The sequence below is a fragment of the Falco rusticolus genome, chromosome 1, assembly GCF_015220075.1.
Source record: "Falco rusticolus isolate bFalRus1 chromosome 1, bFalRus1.pri, whole genome shotgun sequence".
NCBI classification, from domain to species: Eukaryota; Metazoa; Chordata; class Aves; order Falconiformes; family Falconidae; genus Falco; species Falco rusticolus.
In genome coordinates this window covers 43,467,405-43,479,558 of record NC_051187.1, presented here as the reverse complement: position 1 = coordinate 43,479,558, position 12,154 = coordinate 43,467,405, and the positions used below count along the sequence as shown (strand labels likewise).

Below are 12,154 nucleotides of genomic sequence, written 5' to 3'. Positions count from 1 at the left end.
TAAAGGTTCGTGACTACTTGCTTTCAAACACTGGAACGTAAACTTGACTTCTGAGATGTTTAGTACTTTCACATCATCACAATGTATAACTCAGAAGCCTAGAGGTTTCAAGTAACACAGGAAGGTTAAAAAAAAACCCAAATGGTACACTGTATGAAACTCCTAAGCTGCCCATGTTAAATACATTTACAGCTGAGCATTACCCATATGCCTTGGAAGTATAAACGGAGTTAAACTCTAGTATTTCAGAATAAAAATAGCATATTATATCTGCCCAATAATACGTATCTTAACATATTATATCAGCATCAATGCTGCTGAGTGAAAAGCCAGTTTTTAGGGCTGAATAATTATTCTCAGAAAGTAATTTTGGAACCACGTAAAAGATATCTCCCTTCCCTCCGACCTCCTCAATAATAAAATCAGTATTAAAAAAAGAACAGGAGAAAATGTTTTTGCTCAGACTTCACATATCACTTGATCTTTTGAAGAGAAAAAATAAAATAATCTCTTGGGTTGAATACCCAAACATACAGGCTAACCCAACCCTTCGTCCACTCTGCCTGTCCAGCTTCTTTAATATCATACTTGAATATACCCTATCTGAAAGCATGTATGATTTCTACAGTCTTTTTGATGGTTTTGTTTCATCATGATAAATTGAAGCTCATATGATTCACACATGATGCAATAGGACGAAATACACTGGAAATTATTTTTGCTACCTCATGCATCTTTTCTGTACTTCCACTGAATAAAAAAAAATCTTTCCAAGCACCAATATATCTCTGGTTGATAAAGTCACATGAGCACATGAATAGCAAGGAAAAAAATTAATGGTAATCTAAAACATAAAGCTATTTTATGAATCATTTTGATGAATACCCAGCAAGAGACATAATATAATTACTGTGCCTATTAGGCTGTTATTTATGTCAAATTTCTTGCTTTTGTTCCTTCAGAAGCATTTTAGGATTACAGCACTGTTGAGAGTCTATCAAATGTACTGGCAGATTCAACAAGTAAGAGAAGGAGGCAACAGCTCACTGCTGTTACAACATGAAAACTACATGTTAAATTTTGTAAATGTAAAAAAATGTAGAATTGAAAATAACAAATACAGGGCACTAAGGATAATGGTATAAATGTAAACAAAATAAAGTATTGTGTAGGAAAATCAAAGGCAATGCTGCCATACATTTTCCTGGCCCCTGATATTATCTAATATCAAGTTAATGTATTGTATTGTAAAAGTGTTAAGAAAATTAAGTATTGAAATACAGTATGATGAAAAAATGAGACAGAGAGGAACAAATGAGGGATACAGCCCAGAAAATACTGTCATCTCTCACTGTGTCAATATTATCACAGACCAATTCAATCACTCGTATTTCAAAATGAACAGTAAGCTTTCCTACTAATACCAGGACCAGCATCTGGTTTCAGGCTGTGTAAGCCATTAACTCCTTCAGTGTTACAGAACTGTAACTAAAAAGTGCCAAGTGGAAAGGTATCAACAGAAATACTATGTTTGTACATTTTCAACAAGAACAGTGAAAAGGAAATTCATGAGCAAAAGTTATCCATGACATAGTTCAAATACATCTGGAGATAAGACAGTAGATAGTCATATCCAGACATTAAGGTTTTATTCAGAGATGGCCAAGCTTTGTCTATTTTGAACTTGCTTGGATCAATGGCCTCAGTCCTGCCATAAGCACAAAGAACCATAATGTATTCTCCAATGAAATAGCAAACATTTGTACCCAGAAATATAAACAGGAATAAATTTTAAGAGGAACATATAACACCCATTAGTATCACATCAGAACATCTTGATTAATGTCTCTACAGCAGCCAAAGATACTGAGGAAAAACCAATAAATGTGCGTCTTTAGCCACTACAGTAATTTTCCAAACCCACCCCACCTTGCATGCTTCCAGTCCAACAGGACACACAGGAACCCAGACCTTCCAGTTATGGCTATCCTTCTCAGTCACCACTAGCACAGCAGAGATGCTGAATTTCAGGTACAATGAGAAACAGCAATAACCCAAGAAAACAATTCGGAAAATGCAGTACTGCTTTCATCTCATCTTTCTATTCTATTCACCTCATTACATGAGCAATTAAGAAAAAGAAAGACCAACCAACTTTCAAAGGAAATAAGTAAAGGATGGCACATATTAGGGTGTATCTCCCTGATTCAATCAGTGTTTAAGTGTTTCCCATCACGTCTGTGAGCCACTGGTTAATTCCCATTACACCACCTCCTGTTTGTTTTTTTGGTCATCTACATGACAATAGAAGGATGGAAAATAGATGCTTCACAGAAAACAGAAATGGTGTATAGATGCTACAAGTAGTAAATCCATCTAATAATCTCATGGGTCAGCATTTAGAGTGTTACAAAATTATTATTGCCTAAGAATGAAATCAGAAGAACTGGGGAGGACTTTATAATTGCTTCACCATTAACCTGGAACACTATTGCAAGCCCATAATAAGCAAGGCACTGAGAATTTCAAATCATATTTGACAGATGGGCTTAATTAGTTATTCTCATACAGACTCATAATATTTACTGTTAATATTCATTCTAAAACACCCTGCTGGCTGTGATAATATTTATATGTAAATCCTGTAACGATAAGCTTTCAGTGCAAAACCTCTCCAAATAAAATGATGGATATATTTCAAACTCTGATAAAGAAATGCTCAGGCATCCTGGTTAAGTCTGTCACTTGCACGAGTGCCTCCTTAATCCGTGAAATTACACCTGTCACAGTAAGTTAGCTTTATTAACACTATTTTCTGATCCATGTAAAACTATCAGAAACACAAAGGTATTGAATCTTTAGTTAATTAACATTGCCACCTTTGCATTCATGTGATCAGACCTCTGATTTTTAAGAGTAACTAAACAATATGCAAACAGAGTTTGTCAAATTTCTAAATGAACTGTAGAACTATGGAGGCAAACAATTTGGAGAGACATCAATATTTAGCTATTATCCATTGTGCATATTTAGTGGCATCAAACATGTATTGATAAGGAAAAAAATGATTCCCCAAAAATATCAAGCACATACTTTTTCCCCATACGATGCTTGATCTTACTTCTTAAAATGAATAGCAAAACAGATATGAATAAATTTAAGGAGGAAAACAACGTACTGAATAATATATTGCAAAAATTTTATGTTTATTTACAAACAATGAGAAAGAAGCTCTTAAAAGTGAGAAAACCACAAAAAACTCAACTGGGAACTCAGATGGAATATGTCAAACCAGAAGTTATAATACCTTGGTCTTCACTTGATTTTCTTTCTGGTAAAATTCAATATATATATGAGCTCACGTTTCTTTTAATAAGCATGAAGCAATGCTTATACTCAGCATCTGAAAGTACACAGAATCTACAACCACTACATGGAAGGTAGACATAATAATAATTTTTTGTGCATGTGTACAAGGGGTCATTTTGAAGGCTTGCACTGAATGTTGAATAGTGAAGGGAAATAAGTTGCCAAGCTTCAATTCATTCATGAGGTTGCCTTATTCAGTTTTCCTGATGAGGAAGAAAAATCAGGCAAATGCACTGCATGGACCCAAAAAGATAAAATGTGATGGAAAACTCATTGCTGAAATAATCTTTGATTTTAATCCAGTGCCCATTTCAGTCAATGAAAATACTCACGCTGTCTTCAAATAGCTTTGACCTGGGATTTAAAAGAATCTGTCTGACAGATTGTGCTAGACAGTAGGAAGCTCTGACCTTGGCATAAATACACATTGCTTCTTTGACCAATAAAATTCAGTCAGGTATGAGACAATATATGGTTTAGATGAGAAAATTCAGGATACTATAGCAGAGAAATCATATAGAACCTGAGTTATAATAAGGAGAAAGTGATTTATATCATGATTATGAACAGAAATTATTCCCTTCCTCTTTTTTTTCTTATACCCAGATTGCAAAGACATGAAACTTCCTAGTTACTAGGTTCAGAGGGCATTTGTTTAAAAACTCTAAGCCACACAATAAATCCCCAAAGCCTACAAGTTTCTGTAAAATTACAGAAGTAAATCACAGCACAAGACTTCCATGTTATATATCGCAAGCTTTCTAACAGCAATGCCAAATGCAATACACATGCAGGCAGTCAGATCTTTATAAATATGCACCTGACACAGGTCCAGAAAAAATGAACAAGCAGAAGCAAATGTATTCGCTAAAGCAATCAGTTGTGATTAGAAAAGGAACATCCACCTGCCAGATGAAGGCTGTTTAAGACTGGTCAGTCTCCTATCTAAGCTGTTGCACCATGGGGATGAAACCCAGCAAATCTATTCCCTTCTACAGATTAAAAATTCATATAAATGTCACTAACAAAAATGTGGGTTTCATACCAGGAGTATGTTTTAGTTTCCTCCAGATAAAGAAAGCAAAACCAAACACTAAAATACCCCAAAACCAAAGTAAAAAAATCACACTGAAAACCCCACCAAAACCAGCCCTATAATTACCCTCTGCTCTAATGCCTAGCAGCAAATAATTTGAAGAGACTAGTCACAACCAAATTCTAAGATTTTAAATATGTTCTTCTAAATACACTGTGAAAACAGTATTTCCTTCTAGTTCTAACTTCCTTTGAGTATTAGGATTGAATAACATCTTGTTCAGTGTATGTGGTAGAATTAGCAATGGACTACAAAATAAAGACAGCCACAGCTTTTCAAAAGCATTTTCGTCATGTAATATAAAAAATTTTTATTAAAATCATGGCAAAATGCTTCAAAAAGGAAAACCAACCATTAGTTATTAAAAGACAGACTGCTGGAAATGACCTACCTGTTTTCAGAGGCAGCAGATTTCCTCTGGCAAACAATAACAACTGGTGCATATTTCCTGGTATAATCCACACTCTCTCTGATGTCCCATAAGTATGGGCTGCTGGCTCTTACACTGAAAATGTTCACACCTTTCTTTACCGTTGCCCTAGGACAAACAAGAGGATATTTCACCAATTAGATACAAAATCTCAGCTCGAGCTATTACTTATTTCTTCATTATTTTCTCATTACTGCCCCACAGAAAATGCTACCGCTATTAGAGTATCACGGTATTACAAGAAAAAGAGATGAGAAAATTAATTTAAGAATTCCGTATTTCGAAGAAATCAGATAAAGATAGAAGTCTTATTGAACTAATGGTAATTACAGTTTTAGTCATAACTAAATTGCAGAGTAGATACGTTCTGCAGCATGCTCCTCAACTTCTGCTCTTCCATTATCCACACTGTGGTCACCACTGAGCACGTTAAGGCTCTCTTGACTAGAATTTATTCTATTGGGGAGGAAAGTATCACTTTTGACAGAAGATCTCTGGTTATTGCTGAGGCTTATATATGCAGTGAGGAGCCACTGCCAGGTCTCATATTACAAGCAAAACTACCTTTTCTTCTCCCCCTGTCCCAGATTACTTGAAGATGACATTTCATACCTTTGTTCCAATTTTCACTGCCTGAGTCCAAAACATTTCTTCATTATTTTTTTTTAAATATCATTGGGTTTAATTGCTCTACCACCTCTGATCCTAAATACACTTAGAAATATTCCTATTTTCCAAAAGCAACTTTTCTTTGGAAGTCTGTTCTTATGTGTAAGGTTAAACAATAGGGAAAGCTGTACAACAAAATGTCACAGTCATGACAACTGGACTGGCTCCTACTGAGAAGTACTTTGTGGTTCTCATGTGTTAGCATAATAATCCTCGATCTGAATAACCAGTGGAGAACAACAACAATATGTATTTTTTTAAAATGTTTTATTTCTTCTTAACAGGTGTTGCATTCCTTAATTTTTTCTCTCCCTTTCTTTAACTAAATAGCTAATTACGTATCTTGAGGCACTACTGAATTAGTCCACAGATACATGACACTAACCAATTTACTGATATAGAAGTTTCTGGTAATGTTAACTTTTAGGTTCTGAATGGGATTACAAAAAGTCCATTGTGGTCAACCAGCCTTATTTAACCAGTTTAATTATATTTATTTAAAATCTCATACACAAAATCCATTCAGAGTTATGGCAACTTCTCAGTTCTGGACAAAAAACCCAAAAAGGTATGTGATGTTTTGGTATGAACAGCTGCCACCATGCAAAGATGCTAGTATCAATAAAGAAAGCACTAGCAGCTCTGCCTCTGCATAAAATTACTTGTAAAATCTTTGAAGGACAACATCCACACAGATGTTCTCAGAATAAAAAGCCAAAGGATTCCTTCAGCTGTGTGGGACAAAAAGGGTTGTATCTCATTTCTTCTACCACTAACTCAATAGCAGTGGCTATAATTTCCTTAGCACTCCTGGAAGGATACATGAAGGCTGCCAATTTGTGCTCAAGCTCTACACTAATTGCAGAAAATGTATTTTAAGCAGGTGCAGCTGCTGCTCCTAGACCACAAACAACCTTCAGGCCAAGAGATCAATGGTCAAGGAGCAGAAATTAAGCTGCATTCCTAGAATGTTACGGAAAGACTGGGAGACAGAAAAAGGCCAGAAAATCTGGATGAAACATTTTTCAGCATGTCTTCAGTATTCCTAATGACCAGCATCTGGTCCCACCTTTCCATTCCATCTCAAGAAAGGAAAACTGCTTGGTGTTAACTAAGACCAATAAGAGAAAAATTATTCCCATTTCCTAGGGAAATGAGGGTGGCTCAATTCTTTTCAAGTTAAGCTAGCTGTGATTAAGAAACTCATACCCACCCTTCTAGCTCTCTAATGCAGTTGCTGTCTCCCCGGCAGTTGATTGCGGCTGATGAGAAGGTGCTGGTGTGGGATTTGGGCCACCTAGCTAGGCTTGTGTATTTGAAAAACCAACTGTCTTGATGGAGCCGACTGACTGTGCTTAGCTCTAGCACAGCACAGTAACTGAATCACTCATGGCCAGAGACTGGTTGCAAGGGTGTGAGTGGCTGATTTCATGTCACAAAGCCACATACGCCTTGAGCTTGTGCTGTAAGGTTGGCCCCTCAGGTTTGCCATGTAGGTGTAATAAACCATTGGTGTAGCACACAGTATGTTTGATCAGTAACCAATTGCTACCCCACAGTCTGCACAGGCCAATGAGTATGTCTGAAATTTCTACTTGTTGTGGAGCCTCCCTAGAACATGCGCAGGAACACTGATCCTGCTGTGAGACAGTTCGAAGTCCTGGACAAACATATTAAGCCCTTGGATTCTCTTGGACAAGATTCTGAGGGAGTAGGGGGCAGGGGGAAGGAAGCATACGTGTCCTGAAAACACAAGCACATTGTAGCTTTACAAAAATGCAACCCTTTTCCCATGACTGGAGATTAAGAACAATTATGATGTTACAATTGCTACCTAAAAACACACAACAGATTATACTGATTATACAACAGCTATGTTTGTATATGTTTTATTAACAAAACTGGGAGGGAATCAATTAAACCACAGCATGGTCTACCTTGCTCTGCTGGCACATATGCAATAGCTTTACTGCCACTGAGAATCACAGAATTATATACTGGTTTGTGTTGGAAGGGACCTTAAAGATCATGTAGATCCACCCCTCCTGCCATGGGCAGGGACACCTTCCACGAGCCCAGGTGGCTACCAGCCCCGTCCAGCCTGGCCTTGAGCCCTGCCAGGGACGGGGCGTACACAGCTGCTCTGGGCAGCCTGGGCCGGCGCCTCGCCACCCTAGGAGCAAAGAATTTCTTCCTAATACCTAATCTAAATCTAACGTCTTTCAGTTCAAAGCCATTCCCCCTTGTTGAAGCGCTACATGCCCTTGTAGAAGTCCTGCCCCAGCTTTCTTGTCAGCTCCTTTAGGCACTGGAAGGTGCTCTCGGGCCTCCCCGGTGCCTTCCCTTCCCCAGGCTGAACAACCCCAACTCTCTCAGCCTGTCTGCACAGGAGAGGTGCTCCAGCCCTCCCATCATCTTCATGGCCCTCTTCCAGACTCGCTCCAACAGGTCCATGTCCTTCTTACGTTGGGGGCCCCAGAGCTGAAGGCTGTACTGCAGGTGGGGTCTCACCAGAGCGGAGTAGTGGGGAGAATCACCCTGTTCATGCTTCTTTTGATGCAGCCCAGGATACAGTTGGCTTTGGCTTTCTGGGCTGCAAGTGCACATTGCCGGGTCACACCGAGCTCCTCAACAACCAACACCCCCAAGTCCTTCTCCTCAGGGCTGCTCTCGCTCCATTCTCCGCCCTGCCTGCGTTTGTGCTTGGGATTGTCCCAACCCATGTGCAGGGCCTTGCACTTGGCCTTGTTGAACTTCATGAGGTTTGCTTGGGCCCACCTCTCCAGGCTGTCGAGGTCCCTCTGGACAGCACCACTTCCCTCCGGTGTGTTGACCGCACCACACAGCTCGGCGCTGTTGGCAAACTAAATGAGGGTGCACTCGATCCCACTGTCCGTGTCACCAACAAAGACATTAAACAGTGCTGGCCCCAATACCGGCTGCTGAGGAACGCCGCTCGTCACTTGTCTGCACTTGGACATCAAGAAAGCTGTTTAGGGTCTCAGTACAGCTAAGTAAACAGCCATACATTGAAAACAGAGGAAATTTCTCACTTATCTTTTACAAATCATTAAAAACCTGATTAAAATAAGTGTGTACACACAGACACATAACTGATACCATCCTCTTGTTTTCTGTCCGGACTCCTTTAAATGCCAGAGTGATGAAGTAAACCAGAAAAACAGACACAAACCCAGTAAGACAAGCTCAGTTTGTCTGTTCACTTTATGCAATGATAAACTGCCATCCTGCACTGATTCCTGATGATTCAAAGCAAATGCAAGTCACTGCATACACTCCTTGGGGTAACTGCAGTCTGTGGATTAGGAAGAGTTTTTTATAAGGTCTAATTTAGTCATCTATTAAAAGGCCCAAATCCCTAATTTTACTGAAAACAACAACACAACAAGATCATTTCTTTCTACACAATTAGAGGTTAGGAACTCTTTTTGAAGAATCAGTTAAATATATTTCTATAATTAGCACAAAAGCTTCAATTCCGTGATCCCAGGAAATGCTTCTTCCTCTAGTGTATCTTGTTGTTATTTTTGCCACTGTGGTGAAATTGTGGAATTTTACTCACCCAATTTACAATGGCAGTAGCACTTTGCAGTTACCAAAGAATGACCTGGATGAAACAGGGTTAATAATACCCAAAGGTAAGTTATTTGCCAACAGATAAAACTGAAGATACCTGAGGTGAAAACACTGTAACTGCTGTCAGGGCTCAATTACTTTTTTGCAAATCTGCTTTATTGAATTGCCTGGCTGTCAAAGGGCAAGCCAGGTCTTCAACCCGTCAGCTGCTCTTGTGAGCGCTCACAAGGCAGCCTCTCAGTTCAGCCACAGTTCAGCCTACTAAGGTTTCTCAACTGCAACACAAAAAGGCATATGACAAAGCTTTTTAATATATTTGCTCACAGTTAACAGTTTAAGTACAACAGATTTCACATTTGCTTGAAGCACTGTGGCTGGGCAGCAGCAAGTAAAAGTTGTTCAGGTCTTTTGTGCCCATCACCTCACTTTGGGCCAGATTCTACTTGGGAAAAGAGGAGGAAGGGAAGCTGTTACTAAACATTTCAATCATGGTTGATTTTGGGTTGTGGTGGGGTTTTTTTTTCAAACAAGGAGCCTATCCAACTAAACACTTTCATAGTGTTATAAACTATAACAATTAAAACAAATTTATTTTGGGTTCAATCAATTTAGGTTGAGAAACAATAAGCAAAAACAGCACTGGGTGTGCAGAGAACTCAATTAGTTCCACCACACGCACACCTGAGTCCTAAAAGCAGCGTCTTTTATCCCCGGATCTTGACCAATCTCCTCTCGCCGGATGTCCGTCCCGCTCTTTCCCCATTGGGCCGTTAGGGTACGCCTTCTCCTCCTATTGGCTCTCCTGTGGCGCGCTTTTTCAAATCTCAAGGACTTTGTCCCCTTCGGCAGGCCTTCTCTGGCTGGTTGCTTTCCTTATCTCCTTTGGTGGCCTTTTCCAAGCAGCGATTGCCTCAGGGGAAGGGGAAGCCATCACATTGTCTTAAAGGAGAACCACACATGCCCACTCACCACAACTGCGATACAGGTCCCAGATTTACACAGGGTACAACAATTAATTACACTTATCACAGTACATTCTATTTTTGACATGAATCATGACTGCGTTTATCACAATATGTATTCCTACAAGCTGTTATTTACCTATGGATCACTGTTCAAAGTGCAGCATATCAGTTTCTGAGACTGGTCAGCAACTCATCCCTTGCACCAAATCAATCATGGCAAACAATGCCCCTGGGAGTCCTCAGTCCCTGAAAACCCATCAATGCTGACAGGGTACAAATCAAGAAAAGGGAGAAAGAAAAAAGAACATAGAAGGAACTCCCAGAATCAATACATCACACCTGAAATCAAGGAAATACATTTCCTAAGTGCATAAAGATAGCAATTCTTAATTCTATCTCATAAACCCCTAAACACCATTTTACTAATAAAAGAGGCTTCAACTCAAACAATTAAAATGCAGGCAATGTCCTCTCTCATTTACCGAAGTGTCTGTTTTAGCATCTCCCATTTTTTGCAGTTTACAACCAGTTATCACTTAGCTTTCAGTCCACGTCATTACTGCAGGCTGGTAACTGCTGTGAAATCGTTACTTAAGTGTTGTATAAAGTGGAACAGCTGGCTGCTGAAAAATAACAGCATTACTGCACATGTGCTGCTGAGTGCCATGGTACAATGTCAACAAAGTGTCTGGTTTGAAGCACCACAGGGAAGGGAAAGACAGAGAGGGAGGGAGGGCGCAGGCATGCAAATTCACCCTCAAGACATGCAGGAGATCAAAGGCAAGGAGCACAGATATCCTGCCACAGGCAGGACTCCCCTCTCCACATTTTACTCCTGACAATGTCCTGCATGCAGCACACAAATATCACACATCCCTTCACTCCAAAACAAAGTGCAGATAAACAGGGAATCTAACTGCTAAACGGCTCTAAATAAAGATGTTTTAGACCCATGACATTGCATCTAGGTTTTTATTACTGTGAGTACTCAGGGCAAAGATCTGTGGGAATCTTTCATGCTCCTTCCGAGAAAGTGAGCTATTGTCAACATGAAAGGAATAAAAAGAAAAGGGAGGCTGTTAAAACAGGTGCTACCACTGGTTATCATCTTGTTAGCAGTTGAGACTAGAAGGCGGCACATTAATTGCATGCAGAGGGGTACGTTTTTCAGAGCTTCTGGGCACTTACCAGACATCACAGTAGGCTCTGAATTTGTCTTGTCACTGTATCTCCCCAAAGCACTTCAGAAATAACTTGAGGGGGATTCTATTTCTGTTTATCTTTAGTGCTTTCTCCTGCCCAGAGCCTAATCTTAACCCAGCAACAGAGACCAAAGCAGTGTTTAGCTGCACAAGACGGCAGTCTTCACTTCATTCATATCCACCCCCTTTGGATAGCACTGACAGCACTTACAGGTGTAAGGAGAGTCTATTTCAGACCAAAGACAAGCAAAATGTGAGTGGAAATGGACCTGTCGATAGTTCTTCATGTCATAAGACAAAGAAATCGCATCCATTTCCACTCACCAGAAATCTAATCCACTGATCTAAACCAGCAGCAAAACACTCCCTGCAAGAAACCCTGAAAGTATTCATGGTCAAATTAGTGCTGCTACAGGTGGAAACATCTAGTAGTCTGTATTTCCTGGAGCTCCACAATGCTAGCTTCGGGGAGGCTGAAGAGCTAAAATAGTCATCCTCCAGACTCTAACTGTGAGCTGACAGACCTCATCAGGGTCTTTCTGAAGACCAGAATTAAATGTCACAGCTTGAGAATCAGGTAATATGGGACTGGATGCTACCATGGGATCTAAAATTTAGACATCAATTTTGGCATGTCTGAGTGGTAGATCTATTCAAAGAATTCCCAGGTAGCTGTCTCTCACTGGCAAGTCAGTAAAAGCAGAATGATGACCGTCTCAAAAGCGAGCATTGTTGACCACATTAAAAGCACTCATCCTCTGCAGTATCTGAGGTCATTCTGTTACTGCATGTTGCACAAATGAGACCATGCTGATACCAGAACACT

General features: G+C 39.7%; 1 protein-coding gene across 5 annotated transcripts in view; it reads right to left on the bottom strand.

Annotated features, from left to right (window-relative positions):
- The window catches only part of TMEM132D (transmembrane protein 132D), a 260,679-nt gene that overhangs the window by 155,427 nt on the left and 93,098 nt on the right, over positions 1–12,154 (bottom strand). For all 5 annotated transcript variants that reach the window (XR_005102580.1, XR_005102581.1, XM_037377018.1 and 2 more), the window contains one exon: positions 4,857–5,003. Coding sequence is in view for 2 of the 5 variants with exons in the window: in XM_037377018.1 (XP_037232915.1) it covers positions 4,857–5,003 (147 nt within the window). In the remaining 3 variants the exon portion in view is untranslated. The remainder of the gene's footprint in view (positions 1–4,856; positions 5,004–12,154) is intronic.